General features: G+C 39.0%; 1 protein-coding gene across 3 annotated transcripts in view; it reads right to left on the bottom strand.

Annotated features, from left to right (window-relative positions):
- Positions 1-265: 265 nt before the first annotated feature.
- Positions 266-25,369, bottom strand: part of SLC1A7 (solute carrier family 1 member 7) — a 57,696-nt gene continuing 32,592 nt past the window's right edge. The window contains exons 6-11 of one of the 3 annotated variants that reach the window (XM_074876025.1): positions 21,344-21,443; positions 20,294-20,527; positions 10,733-10,927; positions 7,444-7,578; positions 3,704-3,803; positions 266-1,611 (exon numbers count right to left, since the gene is read on the bottom strand). In XM_074876025.1, the coding sequence (XP_074732126.1) occupies positions 1,375-1,611; positions 3,704-3,803; positions 7,444-7,578; positions 10,733-10,927; positions 20,294-20,527; positions 21,344-21,443 (1,001 nt within the window). In that variant the 3' untranslated portion in view covers positions 266-1,374. The remainder of the gene's footprint in view (positions 1,612-3,703; positions 3,804-7,443; positions 7,579-10,732; positions 10,928-20,293; positions 20,528-21,343; positions 21,444-25,369) is intronic. The other 2 variants (XM_074876026.1, XM_074876027.1) reach the window with 2 other exon arrangements.

The following is a 25,369-nucleotide window of genomic DNA, read 5'->3' as shown; positions in this document are numbered from 1 at the left end:
ACCACGTGCATGAAGCACTTCTGCTTCTGGTGAGTGCAGAAATTGTCCTTTTTGACTGGGTTATTTTTTCTCTGCAGATGAGAGGAGCATATTATAATACCAGGCACATGTTATCTGAAACTGATATGCCACAAGTAGCTAAATATAATATGTCAAGTGTATTGATATGAACTAGTATGTAATCTCTGGATTGAATCCCAACTTTTGAAAAGGTCTCCTCACTTTCACTCTCCATTTTGGCAGAGAAATAAGAAGACACTAATAGTAGAAGTGCACAGACAGCCTGTTTTTAAATGGCAGGTTTATTAAAAATGTTCTCTATCACAAACATTGGAAACATACTCAGTAGATAGCGGAAAGGGAGTAACTGTCAATGTAGATCAACCACTGAATTATGAGAAATAATGGGCCAGTTTTCACAGCAAACTCCTCACAAAACCCCAATATTACTCAGCATCATCAGGTTCCAGTTTGTATTCAGTCTGCCCTTAGGATGAAGCATATGGTTCACGAGCTTGAGCTTTGGGTTTATACATATTTACAGTAGAACAGCCTACAGATTACAGGAGAGGACAAATTAGCACCAGTGCTTATGGATTAGGGCTCACATCGCCTCTGCCACTGCATGTGCATGGTACTGACTCTACTGAAGAGTTAGGTTAAAAAAAGGTTAATAAATCTGGCACTTGGAAGGCAAAGTGTGCTCTGCAGTGACCTAGGAATTCTTTGTGTTATGTATCACACTTGAATGCCTGTCTCTGAAGGCTGCCCATCAGAATTACCTTAATGTGCTTTCTTGCAGAAGTGCATACTTTGCTTCACCTCTGCTTGAAATGTTACTTAGTAATATATGTAACTCCTTAAGATCAGGAAATCTGTGTGATTTTCTTACTGCTGTTCTAAAACTAAGCACAAACTCTATATTTAGTGAATATTAGACAAAATTAGTATCTTTAGCAGTTTTGATGAAACATTTTCACATAGCAAAAAATCTACATAAATACAGTGTTCATAATTACTGAGATTCACAAAAAAAGGCTTTGGTTAGAAAACCAAAAAGGGTTAAATAAAAAAAAACTTTAAAAAAAAGCCAGAGGAGTGTCAAATGCTATATCGGAGTCAAATGAGAGCAGAATAAACCAGTAGTTGTCCATTAGTCAATTTTTCAGTATTAAAGTCTTCCACCTAAAGAAGCCCATGTCTCTTGCAAGCTGTATGCCTTTCCTGACGTTCACAGCTGGTCTCCTAGCTCCAGTACAAGCAGGGTGGCAGTAATTCCACATTTTCCTGTTCAAGGCAAAGTCCCTCTTCCAGCTGTGAGGTAGAGATTGGGTATCAGGTCACTGGGGTATGAGATACCACTGAGTGTAGCAGTTACACATTTGTTTCTAGTTCATTTATTTCAATAGTGCAGTGGTCTTTACTGTTGGATTTCTTAGTGTGATTCTCCACTGGACTTTCTTCTTGCTCCACTTGTACAGGTATGTGGTGCTGAAACCCTTTCACTGTTTCTGGTCCACGAGAGTCATTCATGGTCTTCACACAGCCATTTCTCTGGTAAGCCACAATCTGATGGATGTTAATAGGCTTAGTTTCACAGATCAATGGCACCTATGTGAAAAGCAGTAAGATCTGGAATACTGCCACTGTTTGCTGTATACAACAGGAAAGGAATTTTTACTTTGAGAGCCTGTGGTCTGCTTTACATTCACCAGGATTATCTAGGACCTCCATAGACTTCCAGGACCTGTTTCTCATATACACTAAAGCATCTTTGCACCATCTGGATAAAGTGAAAGTGTCTCTAAGTATGTAAAACTGCAAATTCTGTCACAACTCTACTTTAACTTATATTCACAGTAGTAACTGCTTGCATCAGTAAAGCAATATAAGTAGGGTAAACAAAGACTAGAATTTCAGGGCTGAGTTTAAAAGATACAGATTCTCAATGACCAGTATGCTGAGCTTTGGGCAGTGCTTGCTCTTGAGTGCAATTACATAGACCAGTAAGTCATTTGTTGTCACCTTCTGCCTTTCTTCTTACCCAATAAACTAACACCTGTCTTCAGTTTGCCCTCTTTCAAAAGAAATAAAGAGGATTTTATTGACTGATTCATAAGTTAAATATTGAAGTGTCCTTTAAATCAAACCAGAAGTTCTGATGGGGAAAATGATGTAAATACTGGCAGAGAAAATAGGTGGGCTTGCAGCTGAGAAAATTTGGCCTTTGGGTATACATTACTAACTCCACAAATCATGCAGCCAAAATGTATGGCAGACTAATGGTGTATTTTAATACAATTACAGAGCACAATGCAAAGAAAAATCTCATCCCTTAGGAGGGATTTTATATTCTTGAAACATCTCTTCTTGAGTTCTGACTGAGTTCTAAATACAGCAGTGAAATGTCAGGAGGCCTGTGTTATGCAGGAGCTCAGACTACACTTCTGGCTTTGTAATGGATGGCATACTTTAGCTTTAGGTTGTATGTTTATTTTTTTAGTAGCTAGCTATATATGTAGCCAATATATTCAGGCCTAATCCTGTCATCAGTAATTACTGCAGGTGCTAAGTACCTCAGAGGATAAGGCCTGTCTTTCTATATAAAACTTGAAAGAGCAGGAATTGTAAATGCATGTTGCAGGAAGGCGTGAGAATGGGATTTACTGGAAAGACTGACTGTAAAATGGGAGAAATAATAACAGAAATAAAACTTCGCTATTAATACTGTTGTTCTTTGTAGAATACTACAAATGATGCACAGAAATTAAATATGCCTTGTGAAAATCAGCCCTGATGAAGAAACTTTTCTGCATAAACTATTCTGTCTTTGTGGAAGAAAGGTAGTGAGAGTCTGCCATGAGCAGAAATGGTTGGAGATTAGCACCTCCAATCATGATGGGCTCATGGAATTAGGAATCTCCTTTGTCAGGGATCTGAAGGAAGAGCATTACTAGGAGTTCCTGATATAAGGAAAGAGTGAATGATGCACGCCAAGGAGGAAGGAAAAAAAGCATAGGCGTGGAGGGAGGCAGGGGCAGAATACAGAGGTATGTGTGGTGTATGGAATGAGGTATAAGAGAAGGAAAAACAAAGATGTAAGGAGGGACTTGTATTAAATATAGGAGTCATGAAATGCCTGAGAATGAAGTCTAGAATAGAGCAATGTGCTTGTGCTAGCCCAGAAAGGAAATTATTGCAATGGTGGCTTCAGGTGATGCTAAGACAGAGGGTAGTTGCTTTTGTTGTGAGCTTATTGATTATGCATATACACACTCATATATACCTTTACCTTCCCCTACACACAGATACTCAAGGAAATTTGTCACCCTGTTCTGTTGCTGATCATATTTTTAGAAGAAGGGCGACTTACTGGCCAGTCAGGACTTAGGTACTGAGCGTGGGACTTGCAGTTCCAGCATCTCATGCATTTGCACGACGGTGCAGCTGTTCTCCTGCTCCCAGCCCCAGCATGCCAGACACAGCTGGCTGGCAGGCTTTGAACTTGAGTGGCTTTTTGCATGACCTCATGGAAAAGGACCCCTCTACCCCATCTGGCTAAGCAGCACATTGCCCAATTCTGTCCTCTCTCTGAAACACCTTTGATAAACTAGATGAAACACAATGTGGGAGGCTGAGAGCTCGCAGGTTCTTTGCCGTAATACGGCACACGCTGGTACACCCTGGTTCATGGTGCTGTTACCTCATCACCGTCCTTGATAAACTCCTTCCGGCAGATGTGGGCCATGATCCCAGCAGCCAGCGCATCTCCCAGGACATTGATCATTGTTCTAAACCTGTCTCTGGAAAATCAAATAGTAATGGTAAGTTGTTGGCTCTTTGGGTACATTCCTATGCCTTTATCACTGCAGTAGTTATAGCTGAAGGCCAGTTTTGCTGGTTTTGTGAGCTAACAAGTTTAGAAATGGTAGTAAGGAGTTTGGTACGGGGCAGCCACTAGTTACTGAGCTGCTCAGTTGGGTTTTCCAGCCTTTTCTGAGCTCAGTGCGCTGTGCTGCCACATACTTTAATTTGTAACTGAGCTAAGTAGAGGAGCTATACCTCCCTATACATGCAAGCTGATTCAGCACTAAAAAGGTTTAACACAGGAGGTCAAGACTGCATTTATGTCCGAGTTTTAATGTTAAGGTCCAGTATTATGGCCTGATTTGGAGGCAGGTGCTGCAAATGTCTTCATTCAATACAAGTAGAGGGCAGCCAGTACAACCAGTACCTTATATTAGTTATCAAGGTCCCAATCTCAGCAACCAAAGTGCTAGTTAAGTAGATTATTGTATTGGTAGAATGTGCAGAATACAATCAAAATTATTCGGAAGATTACTAAATCACTACACTCACAAACCAAGCAGGCACTGACCATGTTTAAATGGTGTTCATTTCTGAAAAAGCTATGGTTGCTATGGCTACCAGTGGCTCTTAAAGATTCTTCATTTTCAGTTATCATCTTTTCAAATTTAAATTTGTATGCTTGACAATACTTTGTATACATACAGTTTCACTGTTTTTCATTTATTCATTTATGAGATCATTTCTTCCCTGTTTACACCTTCTACCCACTGTCTAAAAAATAAATCTATTAAAATATAGACTGTAAATACACAAAAGCAAGTGGTTGTCATAGACAAGTGTTACACTTGAGAGAGCTTGGAATCTATTAGTTAAAATTGATGAGATTTCAAATAGATGATACAGCTTTTAAGCCTGAAATATATTATGTCTTTTCCAAGAAAAACATACATATCTGAAAACTGTGTCATATTAGTAACTTGATTTATAAATGTAGGTTATAAAATGGAGGTTCAGAAATCTGCAGATGTTTGGCTTATTAAAGTCAGTGACAGTCCAATATCAACACTGCCCAGATTTCTGATCCTGTGTCTTAATATAGAAAAGAATTGAAACTGTGTGCTGATTTTTTTTCAGATATTTTAGGCATGTACTCTATGTATGCAAATGTTTATGTGGTTGCTTGCCTAATTAGCATGAAAGTTCCTGCATGAAAGGTTATTTGTGTGTGCAGTTACCCAAATTGTACATGCAATTGCAAGTAACTTCAGCAATAATATTCCACAGCCTACACCTAGATGTGGTTGTTGACTCCAGGACCCAGTCCTACACTTGTTTGCTGAATCCATTTTTCTAATTTCTGCTGTTCTGATTTGGGGTTTTGCCTTGAGGAAAATTCCTACAAGAATATGTTAATCAGGAAAAAATACTGTTACAGCACATATTGATAGCTGTTCCTGTTACACATAGACTTTTTTTTCCTTGGCTGATCATAAAATTTTTGTTCTTGGAAGGATATTCTGAGTTGTTAATTTTGGATTGTGCAAAGAGTCAGCTGTGTTAGAAAAGAAGCTGTATGAACAGAGCTCAAGAGTTTGCACTCCCTTTTGGGCTCTGATTAGCAACTCTTCTGAAGGTGGGATTTTTCTGAGGAAACAGTGCACCACACTGAAACTCTTAAGAAAATGGATTGCCTAGCACGTTGCTTGACCAGTTCTATTCCATGTTTCTGTGTGTATGGAGTAGTCTGCACTACACATGGTAGAATCACACCACACACCAGACATTTCTCCACTAAGAGGCCAACCTGCTCCTAGTGGCATTGGTTTCAGTGCAAACATGTGAGTCAGGTGTTGTGGTGGTGTTTTAGCTTTAGATATTACTAAAGATGAAAAACTTTTACCTTGTGTTTAATAAATTAGCTGAGATGTTTTGATTTTCTTCTTTATGTCTCTAGGCACTAGCTAAAAGTATGACATTCACATACATGTTATGGCTACCTAAATGAGTTGTAATACCTGCAGTGCATTGTAATGGGTATTTCAGTCTCGTGAGATCATCTAACCAGCCTTCTTTAAGAATTCTTCATACTCCAGTACTTCCAAAACTAATACTGAAAATATTCATCATGTCAACCATGTTGACACTTTGCATCTGCAGGCTCTTGAAACCACCAAGTGCCGAAATATAGAAATATACTTTTTGTATGAAAGGTCATCTGCAAAAGACAGAAAATTGGGTCTGTTCCTTGCTCACTTCTAAATACCATCTGGAACTATAGCCTGAAAAAGTTTTTTTGTCTGTTGTTTTGAGAAGTTTTGTAACACAAAAAGAAGCATAATTCCCATATACGCTGGAAGACTTCCTGGAAAAACAATGAAATGTTGATGTTGCAAGAGCTGGGTGAAAACTGAGCAATATAGAGGGAAAAGGCTTTTGTAATACAGCTTAAAATACTTTGATTTTCTTGTGCTTCATTAACTATTGAGCTTCAGTGACTAGCATTAGAAAGGCTGCTTTATTAAAATCTGAACTGCCATTCCCAAGTTTAGGTGCCCACAGCACATATCCTTCACAGAAGAATGTTCCTAAAATAAAATATGTCTTAAAATATGCATACAACACAACACTCATGACTCCTATTAATAATAATAGTATTCTGTTACACTGAACAGGAAAGTAAATCATTTATTCTCACAATTCTTTGTACAAAAAATCAGGGGCTTAAAGTTGAATAAAATAGGATACATAACAGAATGGACTTGTAACACATTTTTACCCAGAATCTTGATGTAATGAAACTCCACTGTATTAATGGAGATATATTTTATATAGATTAAATAAAAAATAATTTTGACTGTTCCTTGTGAATGCATACACTAGTTATATAGTTAATTGGAATACTAATGAGCTAGGGACCGGTATTTTACAATTCATCTTCCTAGACTTTTCAAAATGGTTTGATTGATTTATGGACATTTACATAAAAGTTCAGAGTTCAAATAAACCACTCCTTATGAATTTTTAAAGCTACTCTTCCCTGGGTGACACAAATCTCTTTTATTCTGAGCGTGTTAAGTTTTAGCCTCTGCTGTTAAATCCTCAGTGATTAGGGATGCAGCAAAGTAACCTCTCTACAGAATGGCTGCACTTGCAAAACACGGAGACACTTCCATTGCTTGACTGTCCTTCTAGATAAAAATCATTCTTAAGTTTTCCTGTGATCTGACTCAAGGTAGTTACTTTGGTCTACTTCTTCATCCTCCCTCCTTGTGAATGTAAAGTACAATTGATCGCTGTCCTCTTCAGGACAATCTTATCTATATCAGAAACTGCTGTGGTGACCTCTTTCAGCCTGCTCTGGCTTTAGACTAAATGAACTCTGCTTCTTCAGCCTTCCTGTGTAGGTCTTATTGTCCCAGTCTCATCTAGACTCTCTCATTTGTTTGTGTCTTTTTTCAATATAATGTCCACTTTAGCAGAGTATTTAATCTGAGGCCACATTACCACCATTTCAAGCAAAATAATTACTTCCTATGCCTTTTTATGTATATCTGTATTACTGTACCCCTGGAGACCATTTCCTTTTTAGCAATGTTGCCACACTGGAAACCACAAAAGCTTAATGTTACTTACAGTGCCCAGTCGACGGCAATAATCAACGTGATGTCGTCTGTTGGGAGCCCAACCGAGGTCAGAACAATGACCATTGTCACCAGGCCGGCTTGCGGGATACCTGCAGCACCTATGCTGGCAGCTGTTGCTGTGATACTTTAACAAAGAAAGAAAGGAAGAAGCTTTACCAGTGATGGGTTGCTCTGCAACAAACCACACCGTGTTTCTACAGGAGCTTTCCTAAACCATAATCCTTCTTACACAAGCCACTGCACAGAAGTGCCAGTGTTTTGTGGACAGAAGCCAGGTCAGAGAGCAAGAACAGGCCAAACTGTCTGCCCAGTGCTAAATTCTCACCCTTTACCTTTGCAGCTTTGGCACTGGTGGGACAGTTCTGTTATCTCTTAATATCACAAGTGCAGAGAAAGGGGGGCAGCCAGGCTGTGGGCTTCTCTGAGTTATGTCAGCTTCTCGTGGGTCATGGCACCACGCAGCGCTGTGTGCCATGAATCTGCCAGCACTCCTCATCGCTGCTTCACCCTTGGCAGCAGAGCTCCCAGCAGACATCTCTGAGTCGTCATCGGCAGTTCCTGTGCCAGGCAAATCCGCGGCTGGCTGCGGCTAGGGCCTTTAATGTCAATCCATCACAAAGAGGCTAGGCCAAGGGTAAAGAGGCTGGGCCAAGGGTGAAGTCCTTGCATAGCACATGGCTTTGCATACTTGGATCTAAATATGAAGCGAGCGTGAATGTGACTGTACCTCTTCAGTTTCTGGAAAGTATTTTTACTTGACCTTCACACCATTTTTTCAGCCAGGCAAGCAGAAATGAATGGGAGACCAGGTCAAGAGTGGACCTGGCAGGCTTAACATTTTTTTCATAATGCTATTTTTAGGGAAGGGATTTCATTCCTTTCTCCAGGAGCAAAAGTGACTGGATATATTCATTTCCGCCCATCTGGCCACTTCCAAGAGCTAGGCCATCCAGCAGAAAGACAAAAAACAAAAGTTGACAATTGTAAAAGGAAGACATAAAGCATATACAGATAATCCACTGCATTCATCAATCCAGAATTTCAGAGCTTTTGGCAAGCAGTTAAGTCTCATCAACCTCCTATGATGGAAAATGAGGGTAACAGTGTTCACCCATATGGAAACTGAGACACAGAGATATCCAGTATCTTGCTCACAGCTGTACAGTGTACCAGTAGAGCAGCATCAGTATTTATAACTAGAGCCCTTTCCTGCAATAAAAAAAATACATTTGCATGTGGGTGTGATGGGGAATGAGAAAGACTTAAAACTACATTTTGAAAAAGTTAGATTGTATAGCATCCTAATAGCATTGTGATATGCAGAGTATAGATAGAAAGGAAGAGACAGAAGGTCAGTAATTGAATAAGAGATAAATGTAATGAACATTAAAAGGTTCTCCAGTTAGTGCTATAAACTGGCTAGCTGATTAGGACTGCTTCTGCCTTCTAAGTCAGTTCAGGTCACAAAGTCTCATGACTTAACTGGGAGCAAAACCAGGAATGTTTAACTAAGATTGTACAGGCAAGCTCATTTGCTATTCCATTCAATTTTGACCTTAATGTAGATGTCTCTTTCTATAATATGCTCAACTAATGAGAATAGGATCTTTACTCTTTTTCTGTTACATCTAGGTTTGCATAATCACATTGACATAAACTGTCAACCTGGATTTTACAAACTATGAGCAAAGTAGACTGATAATTTTTCTAACATTTTTTTCCCCCCTGCCAAAATATCCTGGCACTCAGGAATATTTGAATTTTAAATCTCCAGGTGCTAAAGTATCAAGATCTGGGGCAGGTTTGATCCATAGAGTAACATTAGAATTTGGCTTCAGATATTCAAGGTACTGAATCCACCGTGATTTCCTATTTATCCTCTTCTTTTGTGAGTCTTTTTATTTATTTTCCTTTCTTGGATTTTTCCAATCTTCATTTGTATTTTCCTTCTATTGTCTTCTGCCTAGTCCTTATGTACTAGCACTTAATATGGGGAGTGAAAATAAAGAGATAAAATAGGGTTCTCTAAGAGAAAACTAGAACTTACCTTCTTTCCATTTACTATCACCCTCCTTCTTCTTCATTCTTCAGATCACCATTCTCTACTTCAAGGTCTATGTAATGTCTGCCTATGATCTGGGCCATATTTTGGGACCACATGCTAAATACATCTCCAAATTCAAAATCACCAAAGACTAAATTTTAGCACAGGGTCATTCCAATAATTTTCAGAGAGAGCAAGCCTGAAGCAAGAGCTCATATGGGCACAGTTTATTTCTTCTGCTTCTAGTCCAACCAGATCTTGCCTGAAGCCCATTAACAAACCTCAGCTGTCATCTTCATCTGGGGTTAGTTTCAGGACTCTCCTCTTCTTGTCATGAGGGTTTTCAAGTCCAGCAGATGCGCAAGGCCCAGCAGTGTAAATGGGGCAGTAATGAGGTCACTGGGTGGGTAGGTAAGCAGATCTCAAATATGTTGCACAAGGTTCTGACTATGAGGAATGTTTTTCTAATCATTTGTTCCCTGCTGGAAGCCTGCAGGTTTCAGTCCCTGAGGCACTCTTTGGCAGCCACTGGAGTTATTCTGGCAGTAATTGTTCAGCTGGATCTTCTAGTCTTTTGGATCCATTACAGACCTTTCAAGGACAGAGAATGCAACTATAGCACTCTCTACCCACTGAGAGCATGGTTGTTTATGAAGTTTTCTGCTTTAACAAGCAGTAGAGAAGACATTTAAAAAATATCTGAGTGATAGGACATCTTCATGAAAACCTGCCCTGATAGTAGCATCTGTCTGCCTTCCCCTGTTCCCCTACTCCTCTGACGTTTGACAGAGCTTCCTAACACATGCTATTCCCTGTTATCTGATATAGGACTTCTATTTTTGCATTTTTCAACCTTTTACTCTCATGTAAGGATGCAAACCAGACAAAGTTTAAAACAATTATGATGTTTGAAATAGTGTTTTAAACAAATAATAATAAAATGTTCCAATCCTAGATGATCAGTGGATTGTCTAAAATTAAAAATGACAGTTATGCTCAAATAGAAACACATTTCCTAGTGTCCACATGCTTCTATTCAACAGTACCAGTACAATTTCTCTTTGCACAGTCCCTGATCTCTGCATTACTTAAAAATAACCATCCTATGAGGAAAGCATCCTTTGATAATAGCAAAGATGAGTTTTGTTCTGAACATTGTTACATACAAGAATCATAACAGTGTCCAATTCAACAAGACAAGCAAATTGCAGCATGTGGAATTTGAGGTTTATACCTTATAGTAATAATCTGCCCAAAGTCCAGCTCATAGTTGTTTACTTGAGCAATAAAGATGGCAGCCACTGCCTCGTAGAGCGCCGTCCCATCCATGTTGATGGTGGCTCCCACAGGCAGCACAAACCTCGCAATCCTTCTGTCCACATGGTTATTCTCCAACAAGCACTTGAAAGTGATAGGTAGTGTGGCTGAGCTGCAAAACAGCAGAGAAGCACATATTGAATTATATTTATTTCTGGGGAATTGTAGCAAACCTTCTCAAGGCAGGATAAATTTTACACTAACCATCTGAGCACTGTTTCTCATTCCTTGGTCTGCACGTATACTCACTTGCTGTGTAACTCACTCCTTTGCTCGAGGGAGGATAAAGACAGTTATATGTATAAATGCTAGAGTTAGTGCCAATTTTGCTTCCCCAAAATCAAAAGTGTTGTTCTCTCTTTCCCTCTTTCTGAAGAAAAGGGACAGAAATCCCACAAAGGCAGTATTGTACACTGAAAGGCAAGACAGGGGAAACACCCCGTGCAGGATATTAGTAAAATCTCTGAAAACTGTTGTGCACTCATGGTTTCTAAAAAGGTTTACATTCAGGCCTTCTGAAATAGAAAGCCATTTTTAAACACCAAGAGTAACCATAAACCAAGGAAAGGTATAAAGCAAGAAAGGCTCTTCACTCATTGTAAGAAAATGCTATATAAATGCCCTTAGGGATTGTTCCAGTTCTCATTGCATGTTGACAGTAATTAGATGAGCAGTTTAGGCAATGAATTATAATGGCAGTGACAGTTTACAAGAGATTGGAATGCTGCTTAGGTTAAACTCTAAAACATCCCAGTGGGCAACAGTACTGACCAAGAAACTACTCCTTCTTTTGCCACAGAATGCATTAATTCATCACAGAATTCATAATGCATTTCTGCAAGGGGTTAGGCAAAGGTCTTATCAATAGCATGCCTGAAAATAAAAGCTACAGACCAAGCTCCTGTATTCAGGAATATACAATCCCATTTCCCCTCTGGGACAGATTTGCCCATGTCTCTGTGTGATCATATAACAATCACATAACTCCAGGTCATACAATAATGTATACATATGTAAAAAAGACATAAATATGAATGTGTGTAGAATGGTATGGAATGAAGTGGAATGGTATAAGACTATTTGACAAGTATTAATTTTAAAATGAGTTTGACCCCTTCCCAACTTCAACCCTCCATTTCATACTCTCTAAAAAATCTGATTTTTGTTTTTACTAACTGCAGCAATTAATTAAATATTATCTCGTCATAAATTTCCTCATTTTCAATCAGATGCATGCATCTTTAAATAGTAACACACCAAAACATGTTTATCTTTATATTTTATCAGCCTTGTTGTAACATTCTGCATTTTACCATATGGTGTCACATTCTCTAATATGTCATGAGTAATGAAACTTCATTCAAGTGAGTGAGGCGGTATTTTTTATGGCATGTCAGTTTGTATGGAAAATAAGTAATACCACTGAAGAAAATATACAAATGACAAAATATTTTCCTTGTTATGATACTCATTTTAATATACTGCTCAGTATCTGAGACTATTTAAATTGATGTAAAATAGCAAACTCCTTCAAAATTATTCCGAAGTTCCTCTTTAAAGAGATAAGTATTTACAGGGGAAATATTGGTATCGTGATACTGAGGCCTTTAATGTTCTATTCTCATGTGATCTATATGCCCCTAGTCATGAAATACAGGGCATCTTTCCAATAGTTTGGGCAGTTCAGGTCTCTCAGTTGCTGTGTGTTGTAAGCCTCACATCAGCAATGTGGGTCTCATATCTAAATCTTATAAGGACCATTATCTGTTCTTAATTGAAGACCACACATTTGATCTACAAATTCTTTCTCCATCATTACAAATGACCTACAAAAGCACAGAGAGATTGTGAAAACTCTGAAAACATAACCCCGAGTTTGCAGGAATGCATTAGCAAAATGTTTCCATGAGTAGGAGTTGTCATTTTGTATTTGTGCAAGCTGTTGTTTGAGGAAAGTAACAGTGTTTGGAAAGGAAAAGTAGCTTCCTGCAATAGAAACACAACTGAAAAAAGTCTATGCTTTCATTACCATATCTCTGTTTTCTATAACTTTATAAAGTTTGACTGGTGAATGATTTATTACAGGCTGGCAGTCACTTCCATGAAAATCTGGACAAAAATAATTCTCTAAGTATGCAAATAAACTGAAAGGGCAAGGAAGCAATAGAAAACTGATTACCTCTGGTAACAGGGGTATATTAAACTTTTTCATTTCAGCAGTCCTAATATTTAATCAATATTTACTTCAAAAAACAAACACAGCAAAGTGTAACCCCCCAAACTACACATTAGATGTTGTTTCTCTCTTGGGCATGCCTATCATTTCTCACACATTCATTTGTGAATGACTGAAATTCTCTATGTCTTGTTTACCATAAAATGTTCATAAAATAAAAGGGTGAGACTGGGGCTCACAGATAGCGTAGAACTGAGACCCCTGGTGTAGCTGTAACTAGGAGCAGACTGTCACAGGAGCACTTCTAGATGTTCTTAACTATAGGCATGGCCAGGAAGCAATTACTAAACTTATTATTCATTGTCTCCCTTCCCCAGAGATACTTCAGTTGTGGAGGGTTACTTGGTTTTAAAGACAGTCTTTACTCATCCATTTGATTTCTCTGTAACAAACCCCTGTCTATTTTTTTTTGGTGCAAAATGAGGAGAAAAAGGTAATCTTACAAGTCCTTTCTAACTTGCCCACACTTTGACGTACCAGAATTTTAAACCTAAATGTGTTCCTCTTCCAAGGGCAGAGAGCTGAGCTATGACACATGCAAATTTTAACTGACTGACAACTTCTGATTTGGTTGAGATGTGACAAAGATTGTGCAAAACAATCCCGTAATACCAATGGCACAACCAGCAAAAACTAGATCTATTTCCAGTGTTGTAAACAGAACGTATGGCACTGTTTTTGCAAAAATTCAACTTCTAAACTTGTACATTATCTCACAGTCAGGTGTTTCTTTCATTTTAATTTTGTGCTGTTAGAAGTAACATTTCTAGGGCACATAAATAGATGTTGGTTTTGTTGTTTGTTAAATATTATAATAAAAAAGAAAACAGGCAGAATGTAAGTGCAGTAATGATGAAAAACATTGTGCAAGATATTGAAAGGAAGCAAATTTCCAGGTCAAAGATTCTGTACCTTCCTAGCATAGGCAACTATGACACACAGTCTCACTCAACTTTGTGACACTGCTTCTTAGAGCTAGTAGACTGTTTGTCCTAACTATTCCTAGTGAAAGTCTTTCCAGAATTCACTGATCAGATGAGAAATATAATTTATGATCTAGAGGTACTCTTTTCAATTTACACTAAATTTGATTTTATGTGCTTTATGCATTTCTCTGTGCACATATCAGTCCAGCTGTTACACTTATTGTTAGAAATTGGTTTTGTCCCCTCAGTCTGGATTGACCCAATCAGACTTTTTAAAGTCTTCTCTTACAAGATTGCTACTCTACATCCCTGATTACCTTTTCAGCGTCTGTTTCAATCTGAATGAACTTTTTCTATATACAGGTGACAAAAAGTTACGTGGAGTATCCTAGGAGAGGTTATCTCGTTCAGTGATGGTTCATTTTTACTCATAATGTATCATCTAGCACATATCAGAAACTATGTGTCTTATTTAAGGCTTTGGCTGATCGTAACTTACAGGTGACAACGAAAAAGAAAACTCCTACTGTCTATATTGTCTTTGATCTATATTAATATATAATTTCAATGGCTGAATAAAAAAATTCTCAAATAAATACTTTAATTTGTCTTTCCACTTAAATTAGGTGAAGTTTGTTTTCTTGAAAGCTGCTTTATCTAGTGTAAAACAGTGGAGTGGTAACATGAAAGCCTGACATGTAACATTTATTAGGGGGAAAAAATACTCTAAAGCAGTGATCTTAATCTGTTAAGTCTTTTAAAAACTGGCCTAAAGCTTTCAGCTGAGATGTATCTTCTCCCAGCACTAACTCTAACAATTAAAAATACATTTTTAAAGTCTTATCTCAATTTTGGGATAAAATGCTGCAGCTGCAGAGACTGAGCATAAGCTAATGCTGGATCAGGTCAAGCTCTTAGTAGTGCAAGCCACAAAGACAGCTAGTCACCATGGAAGAACAGCTGTTCAGCCTGCTCTGTTTATCTTATCATTCAAATGCATTTTGATATTTGCTCAAAAAAATCAACAAACTGATCTCATCTCCCTTTTGCTAAATCTGTCTTTAATTTACACTGTGCAATAGCCAAGTTCTTAGTGTTTCATAAGCAGTAAAACCCTTGAAAAACTCATGTTTTATTATTTGTCTTCAGAGAAGATGAAAATTGCTTCTTTTGATGGGATGTACCACTGAGAAGATGCTGCTTTAATTCATTAATGATATGGAAAGATGACCTAGAAAAACAAAATTGCCTCTTGCCACTGGAATAAGGAAAGCTAAAATCGAGGAATTTTGCCTGTAGGCCAAATACTGCTTTTTCAGTACAGGAAGAGGTGACAAGATCAGGGGTGGTATGGGAGTAAGAAATCACCAAGTCAGAAATCTGCAGCTTTGCAGCCTGAACACCACAGAGCAGGGAAGGTGGGCAATGACAGCACGTGCTGTATATACCTTACTGACATAGTATAGAGGAGCTGCGTACGTTGCTACAGACACCTGTTGCCAAAGCCAGCCCATACTGGGGCCAAGGCTTTGGCTTCAGGGGCTGGCTGGTCAGGTGACTGGGGCAGGGACTTTGTGCTAGTCATAGGGATCAAGTTCGCTGCGTCCTAAATGATGTACTAAAGCAATAAGAGATCTCCTTCTTTGTCCCTGCCTCTCCAGCTGAAATGTTACTGTGATTGGGATTTCTGGAGGAATATAAGGGGTTGAGAATGGGGTGCAGAACCTTTTGCTAAAGGGAAGTGGCTTGAAATAATGTTCAGATTCAATAAAATCATTGCCATAAAATGGCTGTTTAGTGGCTTTCAGGTCCCCTTGTGTTACATTCTTGGGTTTTGTACATGGTATTGTTTTTGATTCCTGCAGTTTGACTTTTAGCTTAAAAAGAAAGCTTTCCACAGGTGCAGACTAGCTGGAATGAATATCAGGACACTGATCTGTGGTTTTCTTTCTATCTTTAGATGTAGACATGAACTGACACAGAAGCATCTGCAAGAAACACATCAGTACGCTTAAAACCAACTCTTTGTTCTCCTTTAAGATGATCTGAGAATCCAATACCCACATTATGAGTGTTATATAATGCCCCTGTGGCAAGTATTATTTAACCAAATACAGATGTGGTGACTGTCAGGAGAAGCAGCTCTCCTGTCCAGCCCCAATTATTTGTGCATGTTCTTTTGGCAACAGCTCAGTTATGTGCAGTATCCATTCCTTTCAGTGTAACAAAGGTGAAAAGTTCAGCTATCTCTAGACAAGGCACTACTATTTAAGCAGAAAAACATTAAAAACCATGTTGGGCCTGTGTTGGATTTGCAAAATATACACACTGTTAAGAAGGGACAAACAGAGATAAATCCATCAAACGTGTCCAAGTCCCAAATATGTATGTTCAGAGCCTCTCCTCAGGACTCACCTTAACTTTGGTGGTACATTAGCTTCTGACAATGAAGATACTAAGTCTAGTAGCTGTGGTCCTGATTCTTGACAGGCTGACCTGCCAGCTGGTGCCAGAGCTGTTCCCAAACTACACCTTCTCTGGGCCTGCAAGTATGTAATTATTCCTTGCACAGAGGAAGGGGAGAGAGGGCTACCTCAAAGTACTAGATATTCCCAGGAGAGGGGCTCTCTCCTGGGAGTTGGAGCCCAGGAGAGTCAAAGTCAGCACAGGTTTAAGGGAAATACGAATTCTCTGTGTATTCCCCACTGTCAGTGGGCACTCTTCTAGCAGCTTGGGGTAAGGAAATTGGGCTGGAGAAGACCTTAAGTAAGGATTGATTTACATTGAAGAGAGTCCACAGAGAGAGAGGTGTCTCTCTCATCAGTTCTGTAGGGTGAGATTTTTGCTTTATAGCTATGCCTGATGCCTGCCTAGCTCTACTTACCACGCTGTCTTTTGGGGCTCTTTCCTAGGAGCCCAACTCTCCCAGTGAGGAGCTGAGTTTCAGGATGATCCATAGGCATCCTACATGGTTGAAAGTTGCCTAAAAGTTAAGCTTTGCAATGACAATCACTGTGATATACTCTTTTAAAAGAGCTAGCTCACATTTGCTGGACAGCGTGCATATTCTTTCCTTATGCTTCTACAAGTAATTGAGAGAAACAAATAACTGATCTAAAAATTCTGAAACCAACCAATGTTGGGCTTTCTCCAAGTAGTAATATAACTTAGGCACTCATGTGTAGAACAGGGAGTCAGACCCGCACATCCCTTTGTAGATCTGGTTGCGTATTTTTGTGGCTACATATGACATTTGACTTGTTTTGTTACTATGATTGATGATACTGGCATTGGAACATTTCTAACCTCGAAATATACCACAAGCAACCTGGACCTGAATATATTATGAACTGCAAAGAAGGTACTTCATGATTGTGAAGTGGTTTGATACTCTCAGAGCTAGAGACTGAGTAAGGAGATGAGATCCAATGAAGAAACAATGAACTGCCTTGATAGGAATCAGAGATCACTGTTTAAAAAAGCACAAGCCCTGAAAGCTTCCAGACCAGTAAAGGACTAGTAAATTGGTTATAAAATCAAAATGCAATGGTGATGCAAAATAAGGAAAATGAGGAAAAGTAATCTGTTTTTTAAAATGGTGGAATATGTCCTGGTCTTTTAAGTCTTGATTAAACTTCCCTTGATAAAGGGATCTATACTGGTGAAAAGGTTGGTTATTTTTGTTGCTTATTAACAGAAAAGAAGAGAAAAGGACAAACTCTTCCATACATGCTAAAGGTAAAATGAGGAACAAAATCTTCTCTTTTTTTCCTAAAAAGAGAAAAATTCAAATTAGATTTTTAAGAAAAATTCTCTTTTTCTAGAAAAAGAGAATGAATGGAATGGCACAGATTAAAAAACATAACTGTCAGCAAAAGAGTTCTTCAGAAACAGAATTCTTAGAGGAGCAGGGCAGATAGTCAAGTGTGTCAAGCGTGAACCTGATGAGCCTTTTCCAACACTAACATCTTTGAGTGCAAAATTAGCATCTTACTTGAATCCAGATGTGATGACATCTCAAGCTACAAACTTTTTAAGTTCTAATAAAAAGCTTGCCTTAATTATTTAAGCCTAATTAGAGTTTAAAACACCACTGAGCACATAATTTTTTCTTGATTTTGTATATCACAATATAGGTCATTTTGGAGCACTCTTGTATATGAAAACACCTTGAAAATGAAACATAGTGGAAAGCCAATACCTTCCAACTGTACTGAAATAATCATTCCCTCCTCTCCTTTCTTTTAATTCCTCTACATTCCTTCTGCTCTGCTTACTCCTACCCTAACGACTGTATGTATACTCATGAGAGAAACAGCCATCTGCATTTGACCTTCCTGCCCCAGATTAACCTGTCAGACCTTGCTAGAACTATAATGAGCCTAATCAGGCCAATGGACTGGGGATAAAAGTTTTAGGCTCTTTTCCCAAGTCTGGCACAGGTCTAGTACAACTTAAGTTTTCTCTTTTTCATTGTCCCTTCAGTAAAATAGAGATTATTTCTCTTTTAGCACTGATGGTAATTATTGCATCGCAAAGTAAGGTTTTGTAACAAAAGTAAATTTTGCAGAAGATTATAGCAAAAATTAATGACATCAACTTATCTGAGTTCAGGGAAGTTACATTGTTACTTCTCCACATATTTATTTAATTAGATAAATTGCAGAAGAGTTCCAGATTTCTGCAAAACTCACATCATTATCAGTGATGATGCCCTATGCAAAGCCATATGTGCTGATTACATAACGGCCCTTATTAGACGATTAAAAAGAAGTTATTTAAATCAATATTTGTTTGACTCTTTTCCCAGAACTTTTTATGTCATTCCTGCCTTCTCCTTCTGTATTCCCACTAATTACAAATGTACTTTATTTCTAAGTGGGTCACTCCATTGTAGGAGAGATTACGTGAATTCTTCCTCAAGGAACTTTGGAAATTATGGAGAAAAGTAAGATTAGAGGCACAAGGGGTAAGAAGCTGCTACAATACTATTGCTTGAGAGGATAGAGCAGATAGTCAGAGCTCAACTGACTATAGAAATTATCGTAAAATGGAAGAAGGAATCAGTATTTAAGTATAAGTAGATGAAGTACTCCTCAGTCATTACTGTTAATTAGAATAAATATCTCAGAGTTAATAAAACCTTTTAATTTTTCATTATGTTTCTTTATAAATAGATGTTCCCAATTTATCATTGATTTTGTACTAATTACTAATTTGAAATCTAAATTAGGTAGATAAATGTAGGTGTTTGACACTAGCTGTCATTTCAAAATCTGGATGAGAATTCAGAATTTTCCAGTCTCTCTGTAAAATAACAATAATAACTTTTAAAATCCAAAAGCAAAAATGAGATAAAAGAAAGGTATCTTTTCCTTTCTTTAGCCCTCTTCCTTTACAGCTGACAGTAGAAATAATAAATATGTAAGATGTGCTAAAGAGACCTATTTACCTGGCATTTTCCACTTGTACTGTGGCTTTTATTACTGCATAAAAAGTGGTAGGTATAGCTGCTTTTGTTACTTCAGAGTAACAAGCCTCCAGCCACAGATGCCATGAAACTGTGTTTTCATGATATCGGCTACACGGAAATGTTATTTTACTTGTCATTCTTGTCTCCACTCCATGCAAGTCAATTCCAGCCCTTTCAAGCACTTCTCACGCACCAGTTTATCCGTGTTGGGAGTCATTTTCATAACCAGTTCACAAGCTGTTTCCCATTTACACTGTACCTTTGTTCAGCTATGGTTAAAACTCATTGTACATCCTCCCTAAAAAGGATGCAAAAAATATTATTCCTTGAGCAGAACAGCTAAATACTTTCCCAGTGCTGGACAATAGCTTGCAACCACAGTCTCTTCTTAATGTACCAAAAACAAAGACTAAGATGAGTAGAAAGGGTAAAATGTTTCCATATGACTGAAGTAGGAAGTTCTCCACTAATACCAAAAATGAAGTCTGGACAAACTGTGTGTCCCTTATATATATTAGCTTTGTAGAAGCATAATGTTTGTTTTTATGAAAAAATATCCTTATTTCTTTTCTAGTCCTCTAACACAAATCATGTTTGTCCAATATTTTTTAAACTGAGGGAAAACAATGTGACAAACATTATTGTCAAATGGCTCCCACATAACTTCCAAATGCTGAGAGACACATCATTTTATATTATACCAGTGAATTGGACACAGGACATTGTTCAGATACAAATATATCAGCTCCAGTACAGATACACTGTTCTATTCCCAAGAGAAGGCTGTAGTAAGGATCTAGCAAGTATTTTACTGCATCTATCTGTATAATTACTGTATAATACCTGGAGGACGTGGCCAGAGCAATGAGCAAGGCTTGAAGAATCCCTCTGATGAAGACAATGGGATTCTTCTTGGTGATAAAGAAATACATCATTGGCAGAATAAACAGCCCATGCACCACCAGGCCACAAACCACTGTAATGGCATAGAAACCCAGTTTCTTCCCAATGGCTGAAGGGTCATCCATTTCTAAGATTTTACCAGCAATTAGGAACACAATTCCGAATGGAAAATACCTGAGCAAAACAAAAGACAGTCATTATTAGGAGATAGCTCACTTCCATCCAACAGTATGAGCTGGGAAATCCTTCCCGTAGCAGTGCAATAACAGCAGCCTATCTCGAAGCAGCACAGCTGGGTTCTGTTGTTTTATCAGACTAAGCCCCTCTCTCGCACACTTGAGGAGTGTGCCTGAAGCACTGGGACAAACAATCTTTTATGTGGGGTACTCCTCAGCACAGCCGAGGTTACGGTCCTGGTCAGGAATGGCTTCAAAATGTTTTGGTTCAGAAGGCAGCTCTGACTTTTTAACTTAAGGCAGGTTATTTACTGTCATTTGCTGTTCAGTGCAGAGATAGGCGAGCTAGCAGCAACCATGCTGCATATCAGCACAAGTGCCCAGCCCTCTATTGAGCAAGCTGAAGCCAGACTAGTATTTCTGGTGGAGCAGTGCTGTTAGGGATGGAAGTACCACCCTGAGCATCTCATCATGCTTTTTCCTGTGTGGGTTGGATGTATTATAATCCCTCTTGGCATGCCCAAGGATTGGCAGTGCCCCTAGTGCATACAGCACACACCCACCCAGCTATACCATGTTTCGTTATTTTGGAGTAATATATAGGGTGCCTCTGTCAAAATGACAGTACAAGCCAGGAACAGGATGTGTTTGTATGCATCTTCCCTCAAATACTGAGGCCCCACAAAGCTAAGGATTGTTCACCCTCATTTATTTCCCTGTAAATAAGTTAACGAGATTTCTGTGCATCCCCTTCTGTTGGAATTTTCTTACTCTTTTAAAAAATATTGGTTTTCTTACTAAAACTGTTACTTACCAAACAGCAACTGCCACTATCTTCATGACAGATTCGTTTAAACATTGGCAAAAGCTGACCAAAGGAACACCACTGTTCCCCATTCTTCCCAACATTATACCTGCAAACAAAGGCATTCAGGTTCAATTTCTCAGGTGCCTTCACACAAAGCCCCAGTGCTTTCCCTCCCTGCTGTAATTCCAAGTGAACTAAGTGGGAAATGATGGGATGAATATAGATCTCCATGATGTAGAAACAGACATATCTGAAAATCTCACCTTACACAAACACAACAAGAGTGTGGGGGAGTCAGGCCACAGCCTTGTGCTCTGGCTCCATACAGGGTTCTCTCCTCTAGCTGGGTGGTTTTTCATTTGCAGTTCCCTGAAAGTTTCCCTGTGGGAGGTACTTTTGTGCTGTAGATTTAGCCCCCCTGGTAGCCTGTTTCCTTAACTGTTTTTCATAGACCCCTGAGAAGCATTTACCTGCTCTGAGGGATCCATGGAAGACAAACTAAAAACCATTTTTCTAGTGAAGAAAACTGTCTCTGCCTGCAGTCTGCCTTGCTACTGTGCACTGCGTACAACTGGGCAGCATCCATGAGACACTCCCAGGGCAAAGGCAGTATTTGAGGTTTGTTCTGGTAATGGGGAGCTAGTAAGGGGCTCTCCATCTTATTTTTAGTAGTTATTTGCCTACATAATAACAATCAGCCCTCATAATCAAACATGCAAACATGGGAGGAGATAAGGAAATGCAAATTCATGTGAAGAAAAGTCAAAGTAGTTGGTAGACTAAGCAGCAAAGAAGAAAGCAAAGAAAACCCATTTACATGCACCCAGTGCTCAGAAAGGAAAAGGGTACAGCTCTAGGATGTGTCATCTAACTGTATATTCTTCAGACAGTGTTAGTTTTCAATAATGCATATAAATAGACATAATTATCCTATTTTATTAATTTTCTGCCATCGTTCCCTGAAAGGATTATAAGTGATCAAGTTAATTGCTCAAGGAATCACTTCAAAATCCAGCTGCACCAGGTGAGACTGCCTTTGGAAGGAGTTTAATGAGGAAGCAGGGGGCTGTGAGTGGGGTGCGTGCTGCCACTTGCTCTGGATATGGAGTGTCCTTGCTTTGAGCAGGAGCCCGGGCTTGCGAGCCAGGTCTTAGACAGCACTGCTTCCAGGGCAATCACCTCCTGAGGCAGGGAGGGAGGCTTTCAGCTGTTTTATCCAGGGATTTCACAATAACAGTGCATTCAAGATATGGGTTTGTAAGCCTGTTAATATTCATCTAAGCTCTAACCTTTAGGTCCGAAAACAACACTCTTTTATTAAGCATGTTGCTCATCTTTGGTAATAGGACAATAAATATAGTTCAGCTCTTCTAGCCTGGTTGGTGGCAGTTTTACAAGGCTCTTGGCTTCTAATTCTGTATAATGCCAAAAAGAAGAAATGTCTTCGTTTTCATTTTACAGGAATAACTGAAATTTGCTCTTTAAAACACTGTCCTACCTAAGCATGTGGCTATTGGTGGAGACAGACAGGAGAAGAAGGCAGGACTGGGGCCTTCTGTCTGCAGACACCAAGTCCCATTTCAGTGCAAACATATTCCTTGTAATGAATAAATAATGTGTGCTTCTCCAAGAAGAAAGATCAGGTGTCTCAATGCTTAACCACTGTCATAATCTTGAACAGAAATTCCTGCACGCTGTGTGAGAAGAGGTAGTATAGTCACAGCTGAGCCCAGCATCAAGGTTTTTTGTGTCTTGACCTCACATTCTGCCTGTCAAATGTTGCCCATATTAATGCATGCCTGGCAAAGAAGTCCAGTGATTCATGCACAGATGTGAGAGATGACTTGTAAAAATAGGTCCTGAAAGAAACAGGCCTGCGAGAAACAAAGACTGAGAAAAACAGCCTGAGAAAGAAATAAAGGATAGAAGGGGGAGTGGAGGCCCTCCGAGCTAAGGAATATCTCAAACACTGGCAAGTAATGAAACTATAGTCCTGGGGTGGATAGTGTGGAGGTCAAAGCTGATAAGGCTGCCCCAATAACACAGGATGCAGCTGGAGTGGGGAGCCCTGTGGAGACAGGACAGTTCTGCTCTGGTGCACCTGGTCAAATTTCAGGGGCATCTGTCCAGTGAATGACCTTTGCTTCATTGTCCACAAAATGCATATTAAAGTTAACACCCCTGAATATGCTAACGAAGACTAACAAGATCATGCTAATTAAATCATCCCATGAAACACCTTACCCCTTCCCATACATGGAATATGTAGGTATGTGGGTCGACCTAGGGGACAGACCTAAGAAAAGTGTGTATAAATTGAGGGGGGGCAAGGGGAGGGAGGCAGGTCTGGAGAGTGAAGTGAAGCAAAGAAGATGGATGCCTCCTTGAACCCTCGCTGGTGGGATCGACTCAGGAACCCAGACCAGTGGTATCTATTTCTCTATTCTCTTCATCTCTCTCCTTTCCTTTTTTCCCTTCTCCTTCATTACCATTAAGGCAAGGCATACTGTATTGCTTGCCACAACTCATTATATACTTAGCCAATTATCATGTATCCAATTAGTACATTGTGGGAAGTTAATAAATGTCTGGACTTTGAGACTTGTCTCACTGTTGTCCACTCCGTTGGGGATTTACGAATCTAAGTCACTAAGTCTCCCTCGTCTGAGTGGGATGTGACAACAGGACTTATTCCTGGACTGAGATTACTAAATAATTTACCTCCTGCTTCAGGTGAACAGAGTTAGCTCAAGTCTAAATTCTTGTCCCTTTATGCTATTCTTATGCTGTTCAAGGACCTTAAAGAAGCTGTAATAAGAACTCATACCTACCCTAATGCTGTTTTTCTATGCCAAAGTGGTGTAAAAAGACCTATGTGCAAATAAGACTCTGCCAAATTGAGCTAAACTGTTACAAAGCACCAAGGTCTGTATGCATTTTTTTGCAATAAATAAAAACTTTGGAAGGATGCTCTTCTTTCATAGAGATTGAAGCCACATGTCTTCCGTTTCATCACTTCCTTTGGGGGTGGGGGGGTGCAGAAAGCTAAAGACAGTGATAAATGCTTGGCTGCATCCTTTGTTCAAAATGACAGTCTGAAATAGTCACTGGTAGATGACAAATTTTTGAGAGTTTGGTGTCTCAGGTTTGTTTGTGGCTGTTGCAGCACGAATGGCTGCTGGCAGTACCTGTATGTCAGCCAGGAAGAAACCAGCTCTCAGCTTCAATCTCTTGAGCCCCAGGCCAGCAAGACTTAGGGACATGGTAAAAGTAATACATTCAGTTCTGGGAGGACAATGAATGATCTTCTGTGCTCAGAGGTATAAAATTGCCCTTGATCCTAATAAGCACATGTAATTAATTCATTCATATCCAATACTTTTTGACTGGAATAGTGTTTGCTGTGCCATTGTACTTTGCAAATTGACAATAAAATACTGCAAACTGGGGGACAGCCGTGTTGCTGTGTTGCATATGGAATACTACCCACTAGAGAAACAAAAAGAGAGACAAATCTGCTAATTCCAGACTTGATTTTTGACCTCTTGTGCTGGTATGAACCATAATATAATAAATACAGTCAAAGATGTTTTATGGAACTAACTCTGCTGACCAGATTATCTTCCAAGAATAAATTTAGATAAGGAAAATTTGATCAGCATTTTCTTGTAAAAATCATCAGAACTTTATGATTAACTAGGGCATGTTTGTTTAAATTCCCTCTTCCAAATCGACAAACATAATATAACACACATGGCACCAGCGAGTTCCTCCAGCAAGTGAAACTGAATAAATTAGCCAGATAGAAGCTTTTAGAGATCACTGTGATAAGCTACTAGATGGTGTATAACTATCAATCAGCACTGCATGATGGCAAAAATAAAATTAAAAAGTTTAAATCAAAGAGAAGATCCACAGATTTAAAACTGATAAAACAATATACCTTTGTAGCTTACTTATTCAAGATACCACTTGAGGCTCATTATCTGAGTTGGGTTCTTACATAGATAAGTGACAGTGTTATTCTACACT

The sequence above is a fragment of the Strix uralensis genome, chromosome 8 (assembly GCF_047716275.1).
Source record: "Strix uralensis isolate ZFMK-TIS-50842 chromosome 8, bStrUra1, whole genome shotgun sequence".
Lineage (NCBI taxonomy): Eukaryota > Metazoa > Chordata > Aves > Strigiformes > Strigidae > Strix > Strix uralensis.
Note: the sequence above shows the minus strand (reverse complement) of the source record. Positions and strands in the feature narration are given on the sequence as shown.